At 33.1% G+C, this 10,721-nt stretch overlaps 1 protein-coding gene across 1 annotated transcript; it reads right to left on the bottom strand.

Annotated features, from left to right (window-relative positions):
• Positions 1–885: 885 nt before the first annotated feature.
• LOC117110322 lies at positions 886–6,237 on the bottom strand. Its single transcript, XM_033252991.1, has 4 exons — positions 5,985–6,237; positions 4,416–4,487; positions 3,529–3,635; positions 886–1,395 (listed from the first exon to the last, which is right to left on the bottom strand). The coding sequence occupies exons 2-4, from the start codon at positions 4,465–4,467 to the stop codon at positions 1,192–1,194; spliced, it is 363 nt and encodes a 120-aa protein (XP_033108882.1). The 5' UTR covers positions 4,468–4,487; positions 5,985–6,237; the 3' UTR covers positions 886–1,191.
• Positions 6,238–10,721: the final 4,484 nt, after the last annotated feature.

Here is a 10,721-nt window from a genome sequence, read left to right as displayed (position 1 = left end):
GGACTCCATGTTTAACCCCATGGTCCTCCCAATCGCCCAGGGACCTCAATGAGTTCACAGGTAGCTACCCGTATGCACAGGCGGCGTACAAAGTGATCCTGTGGTTGGGCTTGCATTGAAGACGGTGCCTCACGGTATGCGACTGAACAAGTACTGTACATAGAGAAATGGGAACATTTTTTTTCTGTATTTATTGTTGTTACGTTTTAAATAAAATCTACTAGTTTTTACTTTGGGATAATATTTGAAGCGTGGTCCAATCTTTGCCTTTTTTGCCTAAGCGTGACGGTCATTTCGTTTTTTTTTTTGCCCAAAGCGTCCCCGCCACGCTTGAGTATAGCTGGTGAGACCACTGTAATATACAGGGGTGGCGCCAGGACCGATGTCATCGACGAAAAAAGTGGGCGTGGTCGGGCGCGCTCAAAATCTCTCGAAAGTGTTCCAGGGCCCGAAAAATATGACAATTTTGCGGTTTCAAAGGCTTATTAAATCGATTTTAAGGGGCGGATTCAGAAATCCAAAAAAAGTGGGGGGGGGGGAAAGTGGGGCCGATCGAGATAAGATTTAGTAGACTTTAGAACACAAAATTTATTCAAAAACATGAATTCAACCCGTCCTCGGGTCTTTTTTAGCATGTGTAACAACTGAAATATAACTTGGCTATTACAAAAATCTTAATAAAGTGTAAAATATAATATGATTGTTTAACAAATTAAGTAAATATATAAAGTTCATGTGTGATAAGACAAAAATGCTAAGGGTGGAGTAAGTAGTAGGATTAGGTAACAAATAAAGCTAATTGGGAGCTGTAATTATATTGATATAATAATAAAGTTATATAATCTAAGAAACACATGTGGATTACATTATGCTATTAAGGGCGGAGTAAGTATGGATTAAGTAACAAATAAAACTAATTGGGAGCTGTAATTATAATGATATTGTAATGAAGTTATATATCTAAGAAACACATGTGGATTACATTATGCTATTAAGTTTTAGCTAACTACAAAAGCACAGTAAAAATGAAACAAGCAATATTCAAGTGGAAACAGGAGACAGTTCTATTAGTCAAAGGTGTTTCAATAGCGGTCCCAAACAAGTCAATTTCGAAACATGCAAAATATAGAGCACGTGTGCTTTCAAAAATGACACAAAGAACACTGTAATATTAAAGAGATGTCAGTAGCTCTACAAAAACTTAGCGGCCAGAAAGGCAACAAAGGCTAAGAAAAAACCAACATTGTTCTTCAATGCACTATTGCATAAACTAGTAGAGCATAAGCACATCCTTTTCAACTCGGCATTATTATAATCAAAGCATTGGTTATTATCTTGTGCGTTTTTTAAATTCCTGCAACCACGATAGACCTTACCGTCAACTGCATCGTATTTCTGGAAAGAAAGCAACAGAAGTTCATATTAATCAACACACACACTATCATGACTCTATGCTGATATAATATTTAAATAAAGCACAGTACTAGTTTTTGCTGTACTTAAATAATATTTTCATTACCATTTCACTGTCACAACACATTCGATTGTAAAATTGAGCCTATCACAGAACAGTATCACCAGGCCTCCTAATTTAAGATTAATTTACTGTAAATGACAGTATTGACTGACAGATGGTGCTATTGAACCTTCCCAGAGTGTCAATCAAACTTAAGGGCCAGGAATACGCGTGTCTCACAAAAACACGTGCGCGTTGTACCACATTGTTTATTTTTGAACAATTTTTAGTTATCACTCTTAGTATTATTCTTATTATAATTCTATGGTTGTTACACCAAAGATAATAAATAGCAGAAGATAGAGCAGCTTCCCAATATGGTGGAACATCCGTTCAAAGGGCATTGTGGGTACACGGAGAGTAATTTTACTGCATCCGCACGGCGGCGCTATATAGCAATAATAAAGGCGCTGCTCTTGTTCGTTTGTTTCCTTTAGTTTCTCCACTTAGTAAAATGTTCAAATTTTTATCTAAATCCGCAGGAGGGCAAATGTTCCATCTATTTTAATGCAAATACGCGGAGCAGCTCATTCTTCTGCTATTTAAGTTCTTTGGTTACACTGTCATTTTATGGGACCTTTAGCAACAATATCAGCTTCAAGGGCCATTATGTGAGCCTGTCAAATTTGAACGTAAACTTACTATCTTCTGTGTTGATCAAACAACTTTTATATTTGCTTAGTGTAAGTTTTACTTTTATTTTTATTTGATCTCTCTATATAAACTTGATATCCCAAAATAAAAGTTAAATTAAATTGAATCGGCAATATTTAAATTGCAATGGCCAACTATCATTTTAAACATATAAGTGGAATTGAATTAGATTAAAAGAGTAAAAAATAATATTGCGTAGTAATTCACGTGTTTCATACTAAAATAGACTGAAAAGTGTAGGCCTGTAATGCATGAAGCGTCATGTTGAGCAGCTGTCGGGAAACTAAGGCCGTCACAGGAAATTTCAGTGGGCCGTGCCATTAGTAAAAGGAATTTGGGTAGCATCGAATATGTTCTCCTAATCAATAGGTCATGCTTGGCAAGCATGCTATGCCCATTGTATTTTTAGGACCGCTTTTCGTTGGTACTTTAACTTTTCATTATCAATGTATATATATAAATACCGCCAACACAATTGACGAAGCAAAATGAACTCGGAAAACAGAGTTTCGTTTTTCTGTGTTTTTTTTTTCCTGTTCGTATACCTGACACTCATTACCGGAATCATGTCGGTGTAGTGCATATGACTAGAAATTTTATGAGAAACGGGATGTTCAAGTTAGTAGACAAGAAAAAACACCAATAAATCATTTTTAAATCTATAGGCTTACTTCTACCGTCCAGAGTGCACAGGAAGGAACCCATCTTCTTTTGTCGTTTAACTTTTTTTTAACGAGTATATAGGCGGTAGCCAAAAAAGAACGATTAATGCAAATTTGTTTTAATCTGCACAAAGTCAGAGGTCGTATCATTATCGACATAGCTCAAGACATACAAACATATCTCTGAACCCAAAGTACACTGTTCAGTTAATAGAAAGCAATTAAAGTTGTAATAATTAATCTCATATTCTAACACATAGGCCTAGTATAACCTAACCCAACAGACCTACTAGAAACAGCTAAGTTTTCAGTGTCTACCATGGGTAACGACAAATAGGTAGAATGACCTTCTACCACGATGGGTTACAACTCGTGCTACAAATTGCTTAAAACAATAACAATTAATAATAGTAAATAACAAGTAATAAATAATGAATAGTAAATAATAATAATAAATAATAATAATAATAATAATAATAATAATAACATAGTGATAAATAACAATAATAAAAGACAATAATTGTGAAATCACTAATAAAACAATTAAAAAATCAAAATATACAAAAATAAACAATTACAAAAAATAAACATTAGGCCTAACAAACAATTAAAAAAAAATAATGATTTCTGATTTTCCTGACAACCCACTAGTTTTGAATGCTAGCAAAGCTTAAATTTTTGACTATGTTTACGTACCGCACAAACTTGATTCATATAACAAAGCATAGGTGTTCCAAATTTCCCGCAGGAAGGATCAACTGTACCATTTTTGCATGGGTAATAGTAGCATTGAAGAGCCTTAGCTAAAGAAAATAAAATTTTGATTATATACAAGACTACAATAGAAAATAAATACAAAAACAAAAACAAACAAAAAAACTGTGGCGTATCAAAATCCTCTATAAATATACTCGCGCCCCAGCCGCCATAATCAAAGAAAAATAGTCAAGAAGTTAAAAAATAACCTCAAACTACTTTATTTTGCGTGCTAGCGCCCTTTTCCTAATCATTAAGCCCCAACTTTCGCGTCACCATTATCCCCCCCACCGTTTCAAGACTTTTGGGCGCGCCACTTATAAGAACCCTTCCTAAAAGCACGTGAAAATCTACATTACAAACTACAAATTAAGGCATAAATATTATGTTTTAATAACACTGAAAAAACTTGCACTGTCTGTCATGAGCTGAAAATTCAATTTCAAATTTGAATTACGTAATTTGTATATTTCTTTTAAATTACCTGATTTTTATAGAAATAAACGTATGTAAATTAGCAAAAACTTGTTCTTTCAATTTGTTTTTATTTAAAAGTAATTGCCTTAGTATTTTATTCTATTCAAAATTTTGAAGTTTATATATTTTATAGTACCTAATTGAAATAGTAAGTAGTTAAAATTAATAACAAATTATTATATTTTAAACAAAGAAAAATTAGGTTATATTTATTCTTTTTATTTTGTATTTATTTTTCATAATCTTTAAGATTTGTCTTATTTTTGCATAAACATTATTTTGGAGGAAGACTTCCAAAAGTGTATGTATTATACAACGATAACCTTTTAAATTATTAGGCCGATACTTACCAGAGCCAAGGGATGCCAGAATGAGTACAGTTGTCAATGCAAAATTCATCATTGCTTCTTATGTACTGAAAACTGAAAAAAATGTATTGTCATAAGGCCTAAACAATTGTTTGCCCTCATTATACCCACCCCTAACTTATTGAAAAAACCTTTTTCCACCTTTTTTAGACCTAATAATGTACATGACCAATCTATCTGAAAATCATTTCAATAGTATTTTTTAAAGTTTTGAAGGACTACAGTTAGAGAAATAAGATAAAACTTGATTCAAGTTAAATTATCAGAAATCAGCTTTTTGTATGTCACGCATCTATACTATAATAACGCTTATTTCAAAGTTTGAAAACCGAAGTACTCAATACATGTCTTGGATTCGGTCTGAAAAATACTACAACATAGGCCTAAATCATCAAAGTCCCGATCTCTCAAAATAAATATTAATCCATATTTTAGATTAATTGAGGAAAAAATAATGACTTCCGTCGTATATCACTGGATCTGTTCCCGGCCACATGGCACTGTTTACCTACGACCTCTGCATTCCCAGCCCTGCTGCTTAAACAAAGCAGTTGTTGGTTTGTTACCCAGTCAGTCGCAGGCGACTGGGCACTTTCTTACCGTTGTTCTGATTTTTTTTTTATAAGCGCAATGCATAAATGTATATGCGTAAATGAACAGAATGCTTACCTGTCATATAACAAAACAAGAGACTTTATTACACTATCTTTATCATCATCACTACAACCACCACCATCATTATCATCATTATAATTTAGTGGACCACAGATTACAGTATCTCACATAACCTGGGTTCCAGGTCTTAATTTAGGGTGACTCACTCTTTAGTATCATGCATACCATATTTAATCTGCGACCTCGTTTTCTTTTTAATTTAACTAATTCGTTGGTACCGCTGTCCATAATAAGACAAAAATAACACTGTAGGATTTCGGGCAAGTCTGTGTCTCACATAATATAACAAGAATTTTTAAAACTCTTTTTATTATTTAGTTTGATAGTCGTAGTTTGCCAGCCGTCTTCAGCTGAATTAAATCTAGGACTTGCTTTAGTCGTAAGTTGGAATTTCGAATACGTTGTATATGACCAAATTTTAGTCATGTCCGAACAACGGTATGAGTTTACCAAAGTAAAGTTAGTCTTCTTTTTGATAAAAATTATTCTTATGCAAACCGAGTTAGCGCCCCTCAACAGATCATCGTACCCCATCCCTTCGCGCCCCCATCAGCAACCCCATTTCAAGACTTCTAGATACTTCTAGCCGGGTCAAATTTGATAACAAACAGAAGCTCAAATTGTGCTTTAAGGCTCGCCTAAAACCAGATATAGGATAGGTTTTAACGTATAGGATATAAGTTGGTTTCACGTGGGAACAATTCGATTGCAGTACAATCTTAGGTTTTGCAATGTTTTTTTTAACGATTTTGAGACGGTCAGAATTGCGAAGCGAAAGTAAAGAAATGATGGAGTCATGAAATACGAAAAACTAATAATAATATCAAAATCTAACATTACACAAATAAACAAATATTACATATGAATGAAACTCACAATGACTTGCAGGCTATAAAGAAGTTGTTCAAGTTGTTGCTATGTTGCGACTAGAATCGGCAAAGCAAAGTTGAGGTCTTCAAACTGTATTGCGTACGCAAAATTAGAAACACATTAATATACATCTTAGCCTAATTCTTATTGGTCAAGTAATATAACGTCCTAAAAGATAAGTTGTGCACCTCCTGTCATTGGCTGTTTAAGAAAAAATTATGCACGGATAGTTAGTTATGAACTTTAGTCACTGAAAACAAAAATTAATCCAAAGTAAACGTTTCCTAATTCGAATGTTGCGCAGTACGTATGTTGAATCGAGGGGGCCTTCGATTTCGTGTATATCGGACGTGTTTGCTTAGAAGTTTTGAGATTTACACCCTCAAATCTCAAGATTATATTATATTTACTCAAAAAATAATCAGGTTATTCTGGAAGCTGATAGTTTCAAGAACAAATACTAGTGAGATAGGATCATATTTATCTTAACTTGTTATCTAACTTTCGGTTCAGGCCAATTTTGTTGATATAGCGTCAAAACACCCTACATGCTATATTGACCATAAATAATCATACTATAAACAAAATTATCTCTTGTCTGCAGTATTTGTGTTGAATATGACGTCTGAACATATGGTTTCTACCAGGCGACCTACCACCTTGAAAAAGACAAGGAAAAGTTGAAGAATTCCTTTTCTCAGACACAGACGTGTAGCTATGCACTGAAAGCTGCAATCAATCAATCAATCAATCAATCAATCAATCAATTTATTAGGAAATAACTTACAAACGTGGTGCATCCAAATTAATAGTTTTAACAAAAATAAAACAAACGTAAAACTAGGCATACTTAAACGCTAAACAGTACAGAGAAACTTAAACTCACACAATAAAGGATTTCAATCAAACACAGGCCAATTGAAAATCATAGGGCTGCAAATAAAAAAACAAATGTGAAATAAAAAAAACGATATGTGAATGAAAAACACTGGCGTTACCCCTGCATTGATCACCTTATTTAAATTGAAGAGCAGGAAATGAAATACTTGTAAAGGAGAACGAAGTACTGAAAAAGAAGTTACTACTCTAAGAGAAGATCTAAACCAAATCGCCGAGACAATAACTGAAAAATACCGAACTCAAACCTGAAAGCGAAAAACATAAAATAAAAATATCAAAAGAAAGTAAAAGCACTGTAAACAACGATGTCTTTAATAAACTTAATACAGACATAGAAAAGATGAAAGAACAACACAACAAATATGAAAAGGTAACCAACGGTACTTCAAGCGACGTTTCCGCTATGAAGCGAAGTTCTAAGAACGTTATAATAACGTTACTGTTTGGTGATAAGAACGTTATTTTGTAGAACCATATGTATGTACTAATTAACCAAATTTCACAAAGTCACAACGTTTGAACGTTCATACAACGTTGTGTGAACGTTATTTTGTGACATACCGAAAATTTTTTGTTTGCTGGCGAGTTTATCACTACAGAAGATATCTTTGCTTCAGAAACGGTTAAATACTGCAAAACGAGGCCTATTTTTCTTTCTATATTATATAAATTTAGAGCATTTATCTTTAATTTATAGTTAATTCATTAATACAATTATTTATATTTTCCTCTACGCCTAGATTGATTTGACAAAATCATTTTGCTAAATGAGAAAACCAAATTTATTTTTATTTTTTCGCTCTTCTTTGACGATCTTTACAAGAATAAGTTCTTTTGTAGCCTACGGGAAATAGACTGGACAATTGTGTGAAGACACCCAGATAAAGTGTCACATTAAAGACATTTAAAGGCACCAGATCAGGTACAAGCCCTGATGAGAGTTATCAGGACAAAGGTGTGTCGGAAACCTAAAACCAATAGACAAAATGATTACAAGAATACCTAGAATTTAAAATCAACTCAAAACAGCCTAGAATAATCCTTTCCTCTCTCACCCTGCTTCCCTGATAATTGTAATGTCATCCCTCACCACGGAGTAAAACTGTACTAAAACTAAACCCCTTATTTTCAGAAACAATGCAAAATACAAAGTGTCCTCTTTCTCTCCTCCCTAAACAATGTAAATATTTACTCATTATTTAAATTGCATAGTAGGGTACATTTTCCATTTGTGGACCAATGTTCTGAAACATATATAGTGGTAGCACATTTGATCTTAATTTTAATGCAAACCACTCAAAGTTAGTTTTATCAATAGGGCAATGTTCTAATAGGATACGGCTTTAAGAATGCATAAACTACAAGGAATGATTTGTTTTGAACATCACCTCTCCATATTTTATTAACCTAAATAAAACTTTCAGAATAAATATAGGCCTATTCGTCGCTATTTAGTAGTGCATTGAAAACATCATCAGACTGGTTTTGATTTTTAAATTTAGAATTAGATTGTAACAAAGCAAGAAATAGAAATTTGGGCCAACAACATGTGCTCGTTTCAATTAACGTGCTGAAGTAGTTCACACTGACCAACGAGGCAAATAGTACTAAGACATTATACGAAATAGTATGTATTAAATTAATACTACACTCATGTGTTCTAACAAAAGTATTCATGCTCTGAGGTTACTAATCGTGAACTACTAAACGTGTGATTATTTTTCGGCAAATAAACACTCTCTCTTAATATTAAGAAATGCTGTTCTATCCTGCTTAGAAACCCCCACAAACCTTTTATTTTGGATTTTAGACAGATTAAAATTAATAATCATATTATTCCACTAGTCGAAAATAAGAAATTCCTTGGCATTACCATTGATTTCGCTCTCAATTGGAAATCACATATAACAGATATTGAAAGTAAATTTTCCAAAAACATTGGTATCATTTTCTACCAATGACATGTGGCGTCCCCAAGAACACTGCCTGGCCCCTCTATTATTTTCCTTATACTTAAATGATATTTGTACGTCCTCCACATTATTTTCGTTCTTCCTTTAGGCTAACGATACTACACTTCTGTGTTCTAACAAAAGCATTCATGCTCTGAGGTTACTAATCGTGAACTAACTAAACGTGTGATTATTTTTCGGCATATAAACTCTCTCTTAATATTAAGACATGCTGTTCTATCCTGCTTAGAAACCCCCACAAACCTTTAATTTTGGATTTTAAACAGATTAAAATTAATAATCATATTATTCCAATGTTCCTTGGCATTACCTTTGATTTCGCTCTCAAACATTATTTTTTTCAATATAATATAAGATTTAGTGGACCCAAACTTTGGAATAGCTTACCATTATATGTAAAAGAATCTGTCTCCAGGAAAAGCTTCTGTTAAACTTTAAAAATATTTTATATCTACTTACTTGATTTAATTTTTATTTTAAGATAATTAACTCGTACCCGTGTCAGACGAAGTTTCTTGTAATTAACTTCGTACTTTTCTTACTTTTTAAAGTGCTTTTTATTTATTCATTTATTTGTATATTTACTTATTTATTATTTTTTCAATGTTTAGACATGCCTGCCACAAAATTTTGCCTTTTTGGCTATGTTCTCTTCAAATAATTTACCTTGCTTCACATTGTACTTTTTTTTTATTCAACTTAAAAGAGAAAAGAATAAGAAAATAAATGTTACTTTGATTGCTTGATTGATTGAAGACTTAGGTTTTGGCTATGAGGTCATTGACTCATTAACCTTACAGTACTGAAATAATTTATCATGTTTACATTACAGTAAGTCCTTAATGTCTACCAGGAAATTCATTTTAAATTCATCGTACATATACACGCCTTGATGAACAAATATTTGATTGTGTTTGATAAGTAGTTTTATCATACATAGTGTTTATATTCCCTTTAAATGTGTTACTGTAGTTTAAAATGTGAACCCATATGTGGTCTATTAGTTTTAACTATGTATTAACTTACAATAAATACTGCAACTCTGTAAATAATACGATACTGTAAGACTACCGTAATACATAGGCCTACATGCCATGTTGATAAATTTTAATTTGTATATACATTTTAGTTTAATTTACTTCTAGTTTAAGTTTATTTTTCTTATATTTGGATGCACCGTTGGGTATTTTATCCATTAAATTGAAATTGAAATTGAAAGTAGTATCATCTTTGAGATCTTTCAGTCATAGACCTTCATCAAGTTACAGTCAAACTATAGTAAGTTAAAGTGAAGATTGGTTGGAAGCAAAAAATAACATTCTGGAATGTTCATAGAAGAAAAAGGAAATAAACTAAAAGAATACAAGAACAATCCCAGCTGTGAAAATCTTCAAAGGTTAAGATGTGCTAAAAACATAGCCAAGAAAATGGCAAGAATATGCCATTATGTGGCCGTTTGCTGTTTTATGGGTTTTTCCCATTTGCCTTTTAAAATTTATATATTATTAAAGAATCTCTATTGAGATCCAGCGGGCCGCCATTGATGCACGGTAGAGATTGCATCTTTAGATCTCCGATCTTGTTCACAAATTCACTGACTAGTGCTGTCTCGTAAGAATTTCGTAGGACGCGTTAAGAATGACAAAATATTCTCTGTATCTACTGGAACCGAGCCACATAGCTTGTATTCCACTATTTGCATTCACACCTGGGTTGTGTATATTGCCTTGGTTTGGTTCTGTAATCATTAGTGGTCGTGGGACTAGTTTGGGCCCTACCTAAGCTGGTGGAACGTTTCGTTTGGGTCTATACCCTAGCTGCACTGATGAGGCCTGGAAGGCCGAAACGGATCCGTCTGCAGATATTGGGA

Source organism: Anneissia japonica, unplaced genomic scaffold (genome assembly GCF_011630105.1).
Source record: "Anneissia japonica isolate Jap-2015-1 unplaced genomic scaffold, ASM1163010v1 scaffold5350_len443212_cov192, whole genome shotgun sequence".
Lineage (NCBI taxonomy): Eukaryota > Metazoa > Echinodermata > Crinoidea > Comatulida > Comatulidae > Anneissia > Anneissia japonica.
Note: the sequence above shows the minus strand (reverse complement) of the source record. Positions and strands in the feature narration are given on the sequence as shown.